This window comes from Eptatretus burgeri, chromosome 4 (genome assembly GCF_056783735.1).
Source record: "Eptatretus burgeri isolate ZD-2024b chromosome 4, Ebu_testis_v1, whole genome shotgun sequence".
Classification (NCBI taxonomy): domain Eukaryota; kingdom Metazoa; phylum Chordata; class Myxini; order Myxiniformes; family Myxinidae; genus Eptatretus; species Eptatretus burgeri.
The window spans coordinates 114,704,947-114,721,349 of record NC_140964.1 but is presented as its reverse complement, the minus strand read 5'-3'; the positions used below and the strand labels follow the sequence as shown (position 1 = coordinate 114,721,349).

The following is a 16,403-nucleotide window of genomic DNA, read 5'->3' as shown; positions in this document are numbered from 1 at the left end:
TTAATTATAAGGGTCAGCAATGTGCTCAGCTTTGGCTGAACCACATCTTGCCATATGTACTGTAACTGTTGTTTTTGTGGACACGATAAGTCAGTATCCCCTCTTCCTGTCCAGGCTGGAGTTCCTCAAGGTAGCGTTCTGGGCCCTGTTCTTTTTCTGGTTTTCATCAATGATCCCTCCGACTCCCTGAAAAGACTCTTAATCTCTTTGCTGATGACTCCATCCACCCTCTGTCATCCCTCAGATGGGCAAACTGCATCTTCTTCGCTCTCTCCAGATCTGGATAAAATCACAAACTGCTTAGGCTGACAGATATTTCCATACAAGTTGCCACTGACAAACACATGGATCATGTCTTTCAATCCTGACAAATCTCACACTCTCACTATGTCTCTCCGAAAGCACCATTTAGAACCCCCCCCCCCCCGCCCCCATATCCACTCTCTCAACAATCCTCTGAAAGAAGTCCTTTCATTCAAGCTTCTGGGTCTCACTATGTGCCATGATCTTTCCTGGGAAAGCCACATTTCCAACCAGGCCTCCAAAGCCAGTCGCCGACTGGGAATCCTCCGTCGTGCAAAGCCATTCATCGGCCCACCTGAGGTCCTGACCAGATACAAAGATTTCGTCCACAGCCTGATGGAGTACTCCTCTCCCTTCTGGGATGGTGCTCCTGCCTTTCACCTTTCTCGGCTTCACGCTGTGGAAACCAAGGCATTTCGGACCATTGGTATCTCCCGTGATGAGGCTGAGTCTTTGGGCCTCTCACTCTCTCACTGCAGGCAGGTCAGTGGTCACTCTGTCTTCTACCGTCTCCTCTCTGATCTCGCCCCCCCCCAACCTCTGCTCTACCTGCGATTTGTCCCCACTATATTTCCACAGGGCGCTCAATGTCCACAAACAACCTCCTTCTGGTAAAACTACCAAAACCACAAATCACTGCTCACCTTCACTCTTTCATTCCTCATTTTTCCCACCATTGGAATGAACTCGCACACTCTCTTCAATCCCATTCTTCCCTTCAGGCCTTCAAAATAGCAGTTCACCACCACCTCTTATCTTCCCCCATCCAAAACCTCGATCTTTTCTTCCCCCGTTAATCCACCCCAAACCCACCTCCTTCAAATTCCCTGCTTTCTTTCCTGAAAGTCCCTGTAATGTCCATCTTGTATACCCCGTGTTCCCCGCCCCATCCCTCCCCCTTCCACAGATCTCCTAATGTCTCTGTTCCCCACTGTTTTGTCCTTCTCACTCCAGCTGCTCTTGTGTCATGCCCCCCCCCTGCTGTGTGTTGTGTGTAAGCTCTCACACGAGCCTCGACAATGTATACAAAAAAAAAATTCTGCTCCTGATACCTCCGTCATATTTCCAAGGAAATGAAACCTTTGATCTTTTCTCAAGGAAATTCTGATCTTTTCTTTGATCTATTTTTTTTTTTTGAAATGATTGATCCTCACATATTTTACATTTGATAATCTCAGGCTTTGTCACCAAATTTCCTGTGATACACTGAATCTCTTTTGACACCATTTATAACTGCCTACATTGAATTGAATAACTTCCAACTCCTTTTCCACATATTAAACAAGACCATTGTCCGCTTTCTTTCCTTTCTCCTTTGCCACTCACTACACCCTTCATTTTGGTGATGTATGAACCTTTCTTCTCCGTTGCACTTTTCCATTTTTGAAAAATCACTTTTACTTCTTTTTCACTTTTCGCATTCAATACCAAGTCATCAGCATTCAATAACCCGCATGGAAATCACAACCTTTCATTCTTCATCAATTCTTCCATCACAGTTACAAACAGGAGAGGACTTAAAAGTGATCGTGGTTGTAATCCTACATGATTAGTTCTTTTTTTAAATCGTAATACTGCATGCATAAATGTTATTTTAACAGCTTCTGCCATTTGCTAACCCCATTAGACAAAAAGCGATGAGAAAAGCCAGTGTTGAAAAACTAAATCACTTTTTAAATGAGGGGAAGAGAAGTAAAGGAAGATATTTTTCAGTGAAAATGTATGAACAGACATTGGAAGTGATTGATGTAGAGTTTATTGGCCAACCTACGCATATGAGTTATTGCAAGTTCACATCTCGTAAGCCTACAAGCAGTATCGACCACTGGAATACCGTGTGATTCAAGGAAATATTTTGTGCTGACACGCACACGCACACACACTCGCGCACACACACACACACACACACAATCTCACAAATCTCCAAATGAAAAAAATGCTCAAGTGGTCACAGCAACATATCAGGCAAAGGAAAGCTTTCAGCTTGTCATGGTGTACAGTGCAGAAGGGGAAATATGAATCACTGGCTAGAAAAAAGCAAAGTACGAAGAAAATCCATATAAATCAAACATTTAGCATGCACCAAGTACACCAATTGCTTACAAAGAAAGCATGAAAATCCAGCAATCACGAAGATAAGCTGACGTCCTAAGAACTATATTACACTCAAATGACACTCAGTCGAGAAATCTGTCAAGCATCAGGTAAAGCCTTGCGGCATCCGGTCCGGAGTACCCTGTCATTCGGACGAGCGTCCGGTAAATGCGCTGCGCACAAAAGTCTATCATTCTTGTCGTTTTCACACGCACACACACTGAGCCGAACAACTCTGGCACATATGCACACAGATTGAAACCACTCTGGAACATAGTCTCCAAAAGAAATACGAACTTAAAACTCAAATTCTATTTTCAAACTTGTAACTATGTGCCAAACTTAGTTTGACTAAAAAGCAAGCACTTGGTACTTTGAATAAAGAATAAAAAGAATTGTGTACCATTTTATAAATCATGTGATAATGCTTCCTGTGATTCTAAACTAAGTTACAAAACAAATATGAATCTCAACAGAGTTTCTCTACTGATACAAAGCAAAACCACGCTGAAAAAACGAGACAGAAATCCACAACTGGTCTGAATGAGGTGCTGTTGCATTGATAGAAGATGCAGGCTAAAAAGCAGCGATGTGCAAGTATGAGTAAACTACTCATAAAGTACTAGTAAATGACTACAATCTGAAAAAAACTGCATGGCTTTATCAATGCAGATTTTGCAGGTCGGTCCAAGATATTTGCCATTGGTGTCTTCTCTGGCCTGTTTCGTACTGCTGCTCCTCTTGTCACAGCATATCAACAGCCCTAACCCTTCTTTCTCCTCGACTTTCCTTATCCCCATGTTTGTTTAGATTATGTCACCATTCTTAGTCAGCAATGTCAGGTCAGAGTGCAGCTTCATCATATTTAATGTAATATTATATGTAATGTAGTCATAACAATGTAAAATTATAAACTTAGGGACAAAGGATCAGCACAGAGCAAAGCCAAGCACAGTGGATGATGCAAAAATGTTGAAGATGAAATTACAGAGGAAAGCACACACTATTGACTGTGTCAACGTTTGTTGTATTTTCAGGAGGCTTTATGTCAGGTCTTGGCTTTTACTTCAAACCAGCAGTCACTGCCAAGACAGTATTAGCCAATAACAATTGTTATCGCAGCAGCTTTTACAATGAAGTACAACTGACAAACATGGATTGGATTTGATCCGATATATATACATATATCAGCACGAATTTTTTTTCAAAAATATTGACTTGCAGCATAACGTATCAAGAGGCACAATTAGGAGAAAGAAGTAAAGTAAGTGTTGCCTTGCATAACCCATTTTCAATACGCACTGTGAAGAAGCAGCTTTGACAAATAAAAAAATTAATGCTTGGTTCCTCTAATGTCAAAGTCTGTCGGCTTTGAGCGACCCCTTTTGGGGTTAAGCAAGGTTTGAAATAGGTCATTATGTGAAATGGAACCTTAGGAACCTCGTCTCACCATCATCCCCCCATAAAATAAATAATTACCAACCATTTTATACATAAAATAAAAAAGAACAATAAATAACTAAAAAACGATGTAAAAACAAAATAAAGAAGAGTTATTGAATATAGATAAATGGTTTACGTGGTGCAACCTTTGCAAATATTCAGTACATCAGGGAAGACTTTAAAGGGTAAGACAATGAACGGGTTGGCTATGACAGCTTTCAAGAAGTGCTTTTCATACATGAAATGAGAGCCATGGTGTTTTCACAACTGCTGCACAATCAATTTTCCTGCACTGCAAGGGAAATGCAAAACAAAAACAAAAAAAACATGCATGATACTTTCAATACATTCAAACAAACAGGTTTAAGAAACTTAAAATATAAGCATTTTATCCTCAAAGTAGCTTTAAAATGGTATATTCAGGTTCAAACATCAAGCAGTGGTTGGGCCCGGTGACCAAGACAGAATCAGGGATTTTGAAACCATCAAAGAACAGTGTGTACTTGGGGAAAATCCAAAATCAAATTTGTGAGAACCACACAGCAGACAACGCAATAGCATGACCAACTTAAGGTTTTATCAAAAAACCTTGGTGAGGGACAGAGAACAGGAGTGTCATGGTGACCAGTGAGATGTTTTGAATTGAGGTTTGTCAAGAGATAAGCCACAGGATTAAGATTATCTATCGAGGTGCAGACTATTGTTTTGAAGTGTTGAACTTGAGTTGCAGGTAACAGAGCACAAATATCGATTGCATGAAGGAAAATTAAGTTCTTCCACCCCCATTTCCCTGGACGTAACTATAGAGATTGGATTCATGAGGTGTTGATGCCGTGCAAGCATGATGGGCTAAATGGCCGATTTCGGCCTTCGTTGTTTCTCACTCCCTTTTTTCTCTTTCCCTCTACCCCTCTCCCAAATGCAATGCCTTCTCCTATACCGCATTCCCCACCTCCTCCTTCTCCATTCCCTCCCTGAACACTACCCAGGCCGAATTACAAATGTAATGAAGAGAATGCTTTCCTGGTTCTTGTGATCTATTCCAGGCTCATGTTGCTCTGTACCTCAAGGAGGACATGTTCGTTCTCACTTATGTTAGTCCTTGATGAAGGTCACTCTGTGGTTGAAAGGTTGAAAGATGAAGGTCACCCTAACAGCTTTCCACATTTTTGACAAAACCTCATTGTTCTTCATTGTTCTTCTGCGTTCTCCGCTCTGTGATTCGCACAACTTTGGTGAACCTTGCATTTGCATTGCACTTTAAATAACATGCTCTCAAATCTCTGACAAGACAATCCAATTTTTGTTTCCTGTAGTTCCACATTTACTCATTTGAATAAGAGATATTCTCAAGTCCCAAAAGGACTGAGATTTTCGGTTAGAGTGATGCTCCAATTATCATCGATAAAACTTCCAAACCCCACACTCTTACTACTTGATATGTTATCAAAGAATCAAATGGTTATATATTTGTTACATCATCAAATAAGCAGCATGTTATATTTTTCATCAGCAAATTGAGAATTGGAAAAAGAGAGTAATAAAATAATACAAGAAAAACAACTGATCAGAAGAAGGGTGATGAAGCTGCACAATCACTACATATTCAGAATCAGTCTCGTGTTATGTCAGTGGTTTATCTTCACGAGCTAAATGAGTACAAGCAGTACAGGATAAGAAACAAGATCTTACCCACATTCAGATGCACAAATATAGTGACCAATTTGAAATTAGCACTTTTAATAAGTACAATTTGCATTAGACAATTCAATGTAAAGCAGAGCATCACCAGCAAAATAAACTTCATCCCCTCTGAAGGTACAATTTGTGTATACACTAAATTACTTCCACCATGTTTCAATATTTGAAGTCCCATTCGTGGTCATATCTCCAAAATAATAGTTTACCAAGCAAAGTGTTTTCACAATGCATTTTGCTTTTTGCTCCTCTACCTCCTTCATCACCTCCCACCCTCTCCAAAACTCAAGTTGATTCTCATAATGCAAACACACAAACGTGTGTACAATAGTAAAAAGCAGTCTGAAGCAAATGTGATAATTATGGAGAATAACGTCGAGTCAGCTACCGTCCGACTTTAGTGTAAAACCACATTTTAAGCTCACATTTATTGGATAACTGTTTATTGGATAACACACCTTGAAAGGTTCACGAGCCTATAAAGTGAGCAATATAAACTTTAGATCATTTCATAAATTGGTGTAAATACAAATGCAACACTAATCCCAAATAACTCGCTATGATGAGTTCATTGTCAAGTCATGCCGTGGTGTCTTGGCAAGGCGGAATAAGGATAAACGTGCAGTACAATTGTATAATCAATAAATGGGATTGGCCTCTTAAAGAATGTACCACACCAGCACCACAAACTGAAAACCTCAGCATCTCCTTACACTGCAATGGGGTAAGGATGGTCTGTCCTGGAACAGTACGGACAGTGAGATATGTAGAATATGCATCGAGTGCACGGTGGACAACTCCATTCTTGAGGAAATTCTCCCCTATTGCAGCAGCACAAAATTAAAAACAACAAAGTTCATGATTTCATGGAGAGATGGGTTCAAAAGTCACATACTTGTGAAACAAAGATATGTTTATGGAAAAACACCATCTGCGGGAATGCAAGTCATCTGTGGCCTGCAAAGGTCCTGTTCGTTAAAAATAAAATAACTTCCGGTTTCCACGTCACAAATGGATTACACTCAACTAAACAAAAGCCTATCAGAGATGGACCTTGGAACTTTTGACAACACCCTTTCAGTACAAAAATATTCAAAAGAGGAAGAAAAGGTATGAAAAAGGGATAACAACTAACTTGCGACTACTCACAAGCAAATATCCATCAGCAAGTTTGAAATAAAACAGAGCAGAATGAGCATTGAGCAAAAGGTTTATATACTTGTGATATGTCAATACTTTTCATGCATGTGATCAAAATATTGTGTGTGTATATATATATATAAATATGTATATACTGTAAAGTATTCATCTTTCGTGTAGATCTAACTTTCGTGCTTTTCGCTGTCAAGTAATTTCTGTGAAAGTTAAGTCTAGTGAATAAATATTCCTTGTTGTACCCTTGTAAACGTAAACAGTAATCACGTTTGATGCGCCAAAGTTGCATACCACGGAACAACTTTAATAAAAGAAAAACCACGAAAGATAATTCCCGTGAACAACAAGTACCTTTACATTTTCCGTAAGCACATTGACATGTCATAACTAGATGTTTAGCATAACACCTGCATTGCATGACCACATGGTGAATAGACAGCAGCACAGGCTCAGACCTGCTTCGTCATGTTGTCTTGATGTGACATAGGTCTCACTTAGCTTGCGTCACAGCCACTTCAGATGCCATTATCTGGGCCTGTTGCACTGGGAAATCCGACTGGCTTGGACTGCCAACCGACGACACCTTGCTTGTCGTAGACAAAGTGTCAGCTTCATTCTGATTATAAAGTAACAAAAGAATTAAACATGTCACTGGCAAAGTTAAAAATTGGGAAGGGGGGGGGGAGAAATCTCAAGAATATTCTGGGCATTTTACTCAGAAATAGATTATTGACAATAATTCATCAAATTTACATTTCTATTGGGAACATGGATTTGTTTTTTAAATGAGGATTGCAATCAATAGGCATTCTCTTTGGCATCAGTGCTGAAAGCTGTGAATAGCTATTAATGTTTAAAGTGAAAAGCTTAATCATCCTTCCAAATTGGCCAAACTTGCACATGAGGCTCCAGAGAGAAACGGTATGGGAAAAGCTTGCCTGCACCACCAAAACCTGAATCTAATTCCACTTCTCTGCTGTTAATTCCTCCCTCCCTCCTTCCCCAAAATAATCCACATCTAGCACTTGACCTTGACATTGTTTCTCAATCAGTACTTAACTCACCAACACTCTGTCAGAAAAATGCATGGAAAATAGTTATACAATGCACAATCCTTGTAAGCAGTAAAATGTTACTATATATTAAATATTATGAAGTGCTCAAATCAGCTTATGCACTGCACTAATCTAATCTTGCACATGACAAATTATAGCTCACAGATCTAAGTCTAAGTTCGACAGCCAAGTCACAGCACTGTCTGTTAGGTGGGTTGCCCCAAATCCATAATCAAATCTCTGGAGGTGAGACTCATTCACAATGTGATGAAGTCTTTTCTGGGTGAAGCTTATGTACTAAAATGTGATTATGTATCTTAGTGCAAACCATGTATAAGATAAGATTGTGGAAGGTTAGGATCAGGGTAGCTCTGCACTGTGTCCTCTTTTGTAAATACTTGCATTTATTTTGCCGTACCTCATCAATCCTTGCTTTCGCCTGCTGTACATATTGCTTTTGTATTAAAAGCTTTGATTGTTGTGCCACATGCTTTTCCTTGCCCTCACTTGAAATAAATTGCTTAAGGCCCAGTCACACCTTGACGTTTTAGCCAGCTTATGCCGATTTTTGGAAAATTTGTCTAAAACGCTGGTACACGTCAAATACGTTATGGGTAAGATTTGATAACATTGAGAGCACGCTGAAAAACACTGCCATACGTCGTTGTACACTGGCTTTAAACGTCGTACTTTTCGGTTGTCCTCAAATTTTCCATGCTTGAAATTTTAAGACTTATGCCAGCGTATGACTCAGACGTTCCGCATAACGCTGCCATAAGTTGTAGGCACGTTACGCGATCGTTGACACACGTTACTTGTGAGTTACTCATAAGTCGAAACACGTCGAGGTAATGTTTAGCGTACCCGAAACTTATTTCTAACCTATGAGTAACGTGTTGTACTCACGTTACGCGATCGGTGACACACATCGACACACGTTACTTGTAAGGTGCTCATAAGTCGAAACACATCAAGGTAATGGTTAGCGTCAGTGTTCCAGACTCCCTGGTTTTATTTTTTTTTTTTTCTTCCTTCCTTCGGTATGATGGTGATCGACACTTCGATTTCTAGTGCGGTTATAATATAATATAATTAATAGGCTGCCACTCAACGATTTAAATCATAACCGCACTGTACACTGAACACCGTCATACCGAAGAAAAAAAAACCGGGAGTCTGAAACACTGACGCTAACCATTACCTTGACTCGACTTATGAGTACCTTTGAAGTAACGTGTGTCGATGTGTGTCAACGATCGCATATCGTGCGTACAACTTATTCCCATCGCATGTGGAACGTGTGTCATACGGCAAGTACGTCGTAAAATTTTCAACATGTTTAAAATTACAAGACGTACTCCACTTAATACGACGTATGATAGCGTACTTTAGCGTTCTATTCACGCATACCAAACTTACCCATACCGTATTCGACGTGCGCCAGCGTTTTCGATGCATTTTTCAGAGGTCGGCATACGCTGGCAAGATTGTCAAGGTGTGACTGCGATGTTGACACTTCCATTTCTGCGGCGGTTATGATTTGAATCGTTGTGCGGCAGCCTTTTAATAACCTACGCCACGTCATCGTCGTGCCTAAGTTAGACTATCGTTGGGCATAGGTTGTGAAGGCCGACAACAGGTTCAGCATTCGTTGGTGTAAGTTATCTATAACACAATGAAACGTTCTGTGTCCGTTACTAATACGTTATGCATAAGACCAAGTCGTTATGAATACATCTGAATCTTTAAAAAAAACATCAAAAGTTCAACGTAAGCCAGCGTTTTACATACATTTTAATACGTTGCCATTGCTGGCTAAAACGTCAAGGTGTGACTGGGCCTTTATACTGTTATAAATGTAACTACTTCCTCAAATCTTTTCCTCCAGCATGGTCCGCACGTAGTGTAGCCAGGAGGTTTTACCCCACTGATTGGCTCTTGTTAACTCCTGTGTACTTCGCAGCCCCACTCAGCTGCACCTGATCAGGTAGGTTAATGTGAGTCTGCATTGAGGGCATGAGACCCCACCCCCACTTGGTGCAGCCATCTGAAGGTAAGATACCACATGAAGTAGTGAAACCCTGCCAGGATTGGTGGTGCCAATGAACGTTCGTGGTTGCGTAACAACCTGCCGATGAGCAGAGTTGTCCATGCTCAGTGACCTCAGGACTGGGATTTTGGGAGGAACTTGAGTGCATCCCCTCGTGGTTCGCCTCGAACCCCGGATCCATAATAATATTGTTATGTTTGTGGGGTAGATGAAGAAATTTCATAGGAAAATTAGGATTGAATAGAGCTGCTTGGCTTGTGGACGTGTAGGAGATATCTCAATGTCATGAAGTAGTGAGACTGTGAGCTAGTGTTACACATCACCACATGGGGGGGAGGGGAGGCACAGTGCTAATCAGACAGGGATTAAGGATAATTCCCCTAGTATGTAATCGCCCCTCTGTGACTTTTCCACATGCTTTTGTATTGCCAACCAGCAATGATTTTTCTTTCATTATTAAAATTTGAATTACTGTCATTGTACATATTTGATTATTCTTATTAAATTATTATTTGTTCTGTTTCATTTGCTTGGGTCCATGTATCTGTTGTGGGTCGAGTAAAACCTGTGTGCCTCCGTCCTTTTCCCCCATTTCTTTTCCGCTCGTGCATTAATCTCCGAGTGTCTCAGCTGTGGGCCTCCAACTGAGAAGTTTGGCGAACCGTCCAGGTAGGAGGTTAAACCCACTGGACATGGCAATATATACACATGTGGGAGTGCAAGTTGGTGTTGGCTGCTATTTCCACATGTGGTGTGTGTGGGTGTATGTAATTCCTGATTGCAGCATAACTATATTTCTTACTATCTTAGCTTTCAAAATTGGATAGCTTTTAAAAGAACATTTTCAATGTCATTTGCCCTTGAAACCATTTTCATGCTTAATAGAAAAAGTGCATTCCATAAACAAGCAAAGAACCGTCCTTTTGATTTTTATATTCTATATGTCTTTGTATGACATTGTTGCTGCTTTAGCATGAAAGAGAAGATGATTTCCGGTATGGGGTGTCCCCACGACACTGCTGGATCATTTTATTGGAAAAGGTTATAATGGGTGGTTTACCATTGCCTTCCCAGCGTTGTTTCTCCATACTCTATCCTTTTAAATGCTGAACCTCAAGTCTTTGGGATGACTCAGCCAGGGCTTGAATTGCCGTCCTACCAGACTCAGAGCAGATACTTAACCATTACGATAGATGTGTCATTTCCCCAAGTTTTATGATTTATCATTTTAATACCAGCATCCACCAGGTGTCGCTATAAGATACACATTCACTTTGAGAGAATTGGGGTACTCTCACTTTAAACCCCCAGGACGATGATCTTTTGTTTTTAACCCCGAAAACCTGCTTGTGCACCCCATGAGTACAACCACCAGTTTTCAACTCATTCTGTCCAGTGGTTCAGAAGTGCATAGAAGTCAAACGAACAAACAAAGAAGAAAGTCATCGTACAGAGCACGAAAGTTGCAAAATCACTAAAACAAATTTGAGCTTAAAAATAATAATTGGTGATTGAATTCAATGACCAAATATGCAAATCCTTCTCAAATTTCAAGTCAATCGGATGAAAACTGACGATTTTAGAAATCTCACCTAAGTTGTTGACCTTTGGCCTTTGTTGACTTAAAAAAATAATTGGTGGTTGACTTCAATGACCAAATTTGCAAATCATCTTCAAATTTTAAATCAATTGGATGAAAGTCAACAATTTTAGAAATTTGGCCGATGCTGACCTCAAAAATAATTGGTGGTTGAATTCAGTGCCTTGATCTGCAAATTCTGTTCAAATTTCAAGTAAATCACATGAAAATTGAGAATTTTAGAAATTTCACCTAAGTTGTTGACCTTTTAACCTTTTGAACTCAAAATCAATTGGCATCTTGCTTATGATGAACTCTATCATTTGGTGAGGGTTCAAGAAGATCGTTTTTTTTTATTATGACCTGTAGGCGATTGACATACAACAAAACAAACAGACAAAGAAACAGACAGACAGACAGTATAACACACGACCAACCAATTTACTTGAAGAAAACTTCGATTTTTTTTTCGCAAGTAACAAACCAACAAACAGACACTTCTCAAATTATTTATAGTACTGCATGATAAACTTGCACTCACTTTGCTTGCATGCTCTGCATTCTCCATGGATGTTGCCATCGGATGGGCTTTGGATTTGAAGTCCGCCTTGGGACTTTGCATGTGCAACTTCCCCCGGCCTGATAAAAGGGCAGATGGGATCGAGTTCAAAACACGTCACTGCTAAAAACAGAACAATCCTACCTTAGTTCTTATTTATCACAAACAGCATAATAACATCGATATAGGGTCATTTTCAGTCATGATTTAACAAACTTTAAAGTGAAAAAGAACTATTACTTCAAGAACAGAGAATTCTCCATCATCTCATTATTCACTTTATTTCATGAAATGAATGAAAAAAAGAAAACACTACTGAGCTGTTCTATCTCCAAAGTGAGTGAACTTGAATAAATGGTAACAGTTGTACAATTGAAGATGTTCGTTTATCCATCTCAAGCATTCATGAACCATGTTAGTAGTTTTCCAGGAAGCCGAGATATTTTACATGTTGCCATAATTCTGCCACTCACGCGAAAAGTAATTAATGGTTCTCATCTAAATTAAAGAGCCATTTGTCTCTGTCTGTCTGTTGCCATTTTTTTCAGAAATTGCTGAATGGATCTTCATCAAACTTTCAGAGGTCCATCAGTGAGTGTCAGGGAGTGTTTTAGATGGGAAACAAAAAAACTGATTTATATTTTTAAAGTTTGATTTTTTGGGGAGGAATTTTTCATCGCTTTACAGTGCCGAACCCTTTTTTATTAATGAGAGTTATATTAAAGTACATATAAGCATAAATATATCAAATAAAAAACAATTACCAGATATTTAAATGCAAATAAACCTTTCTGGAAGCGGCCGAAGTTGGTGGTGCATCTTTTTCTTCCTGAACGGTGCCATATTTATAGTTCGGGGGAAAACTTAACCCAGAAACACCAACAGCACATTCATGAGCATCCATTCGATGAAAAACATACAATTCCACTTCTAAGGGAACACTTTTACAATGCATCTAAGATAATAATCTACAGCAGGGGTCAGGAACGTGTGGCTCGCGAGCCAGGTGTGGCTCTTTTGATGATTGCATCTGGCTCACAGATAAAATTGGAGTTTGAAACTTTGAAAGCCCAATATTTCTCGCGGAAGCTTTACCTATAGTTTGAATGGTGTCGTGCTTCATTCACATGCAGGGCTGAACTTGGCAGAAGGAGAGAAGAAAAAACGCCTCCGAATTGGCTGAAGTGGTTTTTGTTTCGTCCAGTCATGCGGCCAAGGCGACTAGTGATTTCGGTTCCTCCAATGACGTGCCGCCGCCGAGACGCGTAGTGGAATTCATCTCGACCAATCATGCGCCACCGCTGAGGCGACAGCATCCAAGAGTCGGCCGGCCGTACCGCACCTCTCGAGTATATAAGCCCGTGCGCAGGCCAGCCAGACTCACTATTTGCCAAGCCTCAGTTGGGTCAACATCTCCCTCTCTCTCTCACTTGCTCAAAGCTAACCCTTCGACGAAGAAGATGGCGAAAAGAAAAAAAAAGATGAGGAGTATCGTACATTTCAGGACGAATGGGCCGAAGAATTCGCCTTTGTGGAGAGAGCAGGTTCTGTGGTGTGTCTAATTTGCAATGACAAAATTGCATCGATGAAACGGTCGAATATAAAGCGGCACTTCGACACGCGCCATGCTACCTTTGCATCAAAATACCCTGTGGGAGACAGCAGAAAGAAAGCGTGCCAAGAGCTACTGAGCAGGATGCAAGCCAGCCAGCAGCAACTCCGCGTATGGACCCGGCAAGGTGACTATAATTCCGCTCGCTTTGCTGGATCTTTAGCAAGAGTGAGGAACGGAAAACCATTCACAGGTGGCAAGTATGCTAAAACGTTCATGCTGGATGTCGCCAATGAACTTTTTAATGATCTTCCGAACAAAGACAAGATAATCAAACGGATACAAGACATGCCTCTGTCGGCAAGAACTGTTCATGATCGTACCATCATGATGGCAAACCAAGTGGAGGAAATGCAAGTGAAGGACATAAATACAGTGCCGTTCTTTTCCCTGGCTTTGGATGAGTCAACAGACGTAAGCCATTTGTCGCAGTTCAGTGTGATTGCAAGATATGCTGCTGGTGATACACTGCGCGAAGAAAGTCTTGCTGTTCTGCCAATAAAAGGGTCCACAAGAGGTGAGTATTTATTCAAGTCTTTCATAGAGTTCGCTCAAGAAAAAAACCTACGAATGGATAAACTTATCTCAGTGTGTACTGATGGTGCTCCGTGTATGGTGGGGAAAAACAAAGGATTTGTGGCGCTTCTCCGTGAACATGAAAATAGACCCATCCTAAGCTTCCATTGCATTCTACACCAGGGGGCACTTTGTGCTCAGATGTGTGATGGGCAGCTTGGCGAAGTGATGTCGCTGGTCATTCGTGTGATCAACTTTATTGTTGCCCGAGCCTTAAATGGTCGCCAGTTTAAAACACTGCTGGATGAAGTTGGAAATAACTATCACGGTCTGCTTTTGCACAGCAATGTGCGTTGGTTGTCAAGAAGGAAGGTGCTTAGCCGTTTTGCGGCTTGCCTGAACGAAATCCGGACTTTCCTTGAAATGAAAGGGATTGAGCATCCTGAGCTAGCCGAAACTGAGTGGCTCCTCAAGTTTTACTATCTCGTGGATATGACTGAACATCTGAACCAGCTCAACATGAAAATGCAAGGCATTGGAAATACAGTGTTATCCCTTCAACAAGCCATGTTTGCTTTTGAAAACAAGCTGGAGCTCTTTATCATGGATCTTGAAACAGGTCGTTTACTACATTTTGAAAAACTGAGACAATTTAAAGATGCATGCACAGCAAGTGAGCCAACTCAAAACTTTGATCTCCACCAGTTAGCGAGCTTCACATCCAGTCTCCTACAGTCATTCAAACCACACTTTGGAGAATTTCGTGAGCACACTCGTCTTTTTAAGTTCATCACCCATCCAAACGAGTGTTCACTGAACACAGCCGACCTGAGTTACATTCCTGGTGTCTCCGTCAGAGATTTTGAAGCAGAAGTGGCTGACCTGAAGGCCTCAGACATGTGGGTGAATAAGTTCAAGTCACTGAATGAAGATTTGGAAAGAATGGCACGACAGAAAGCGGAGTTGGCGAGCAAGCACATGTGGACAGAAATGAAAAAAACTTCAACCCGAAGACGAGCTGATTATCAAAACTTGGAACGCGCTTCCTGTCACATACCACGCACTGCAGCGTGTGAGTATTGCTGTATTGACCTTGTTTGGATCTACGTATGCATGTGAGCAGTCATTCTCACATCTTAAAAACATCAAGTCCAACCTACGATCACGTCTAATGGATGAAAGCCTCAACGCTTGCATGAAGCTTAACCTCACCAAGTACCAACCAGACTACAAAGCCATCAGCAAATCCATGCAGCACCAGAAGTCCCATTAATGGTGAGTATTATAACAACATTATTTAAAAGAATAAATTCAGAGGCTTATTATACTCACATTTAGTTGAATTCATCTTAAAATATATTATATGGCTCTCACTGAAATAGATTTCCAAATATTTTGCTTTTATGGCTCTCTGAGTCAAAAACGTTCCCGACCCCTGATCTACAGGATGTTTACAAAGTCCCATTGTTCCCTCCACAGAACGTGATAAATGAACACACAAGAGGTATCGATGTAAACTATTAATGCACGAAACTTGTATTGTCATAAAAACCAAAATATTAAATGAACATGATATATATATATATATATATATATATATATATATATATATATATATATATATATATATATATATATATATATATATATGAAACATATAAGGGTAGATGATGATGGGTGAGAGGGTGGTAACAAGACTTTGTAACCACCCTGTACAGCACAGTACAACTCTCTATATGCGAAGTTGATTTTGCAATCTCTTGTTTTTGGGTCTCATGGTCATGGTCATGGTCATGCTCACTTGACAGTTGTACAGGGTTTCCGCAAATCTCACGGGATTGTGAGATGGATGGGCTACAATAGAGGGCCATTATTAAATCACTCTGTTGTGCCTGAGCCTTTGTAGCTACGTGAAAGGTAATATTAAATGATCTCTGACCCCATGCCTTAGTGGGTGTAGGTGGAAGTATTTTACGCCCCCACAAAAAATAGATGGGGCAATGCCGGGTACCCCTGCTCATCTTTAATAACAGTGTGTGGATTACACCGGCTGTTGACTTCTTTCAAATCACAATGAATAAACACCAATTCATGGCGAGGCCTGTACCACATTTACTTCCCATCCAAAACTCATCACACCTGCTGCTGTACTTGGATTTATTTTATTTGCCTGCTGTTTGAATCCCATCTCGAAACCTCCCCACCATTCCCCCCCCCCCTTCTATCCTGATAAAAGGATTACCATGTGTCAACATCTTCATGGCACCATGTTGGCAAGAGGAGTGGGCTTTCACCCATCAAACTGCTGTCCCAGCAGTCACAAACTGCTGTCTTGTTGA

General features: G+C 40.6%; 1 protein-coding gene across 3 annotated transcripts in view; it reads right to left on the bottom strand.

Moving 5' to 3' along the window:
• Nucleotides 1-2,043: 2,043 nt before the first annotated feature.
• LOC147028931 (uncharacterized) overlaps nucleotides 2,044-16,403 on the bottom strand; it is a 158,576-nt gene continuing 144,216 nt past the window's right edge. For 2 of the 3 annotated variants that reach the window (XM_085879817.1, XM_085879816.1), the window contains 2 exons: nucleotides 11,919-12,016; nucleotides 2,044-7,309 (listed from right to left, as the gene is read on the bottom strand). In XM_085879817.1, the coding sequence (XP_085735943.1) occupies nucleotides 7,184-7,309; nucleotides 11,919-12,016 (224 nt within the window). In that variant the 3' untranslated portion in view covers nucleotides 2,044-7,183. The remainder of the gene's footprint in view (nucleotides 7,310-11,918; nucleotides 12,017-16,403) is intronic. The other variant, XM_085879818.1, reaches the window with a different exon arrangement.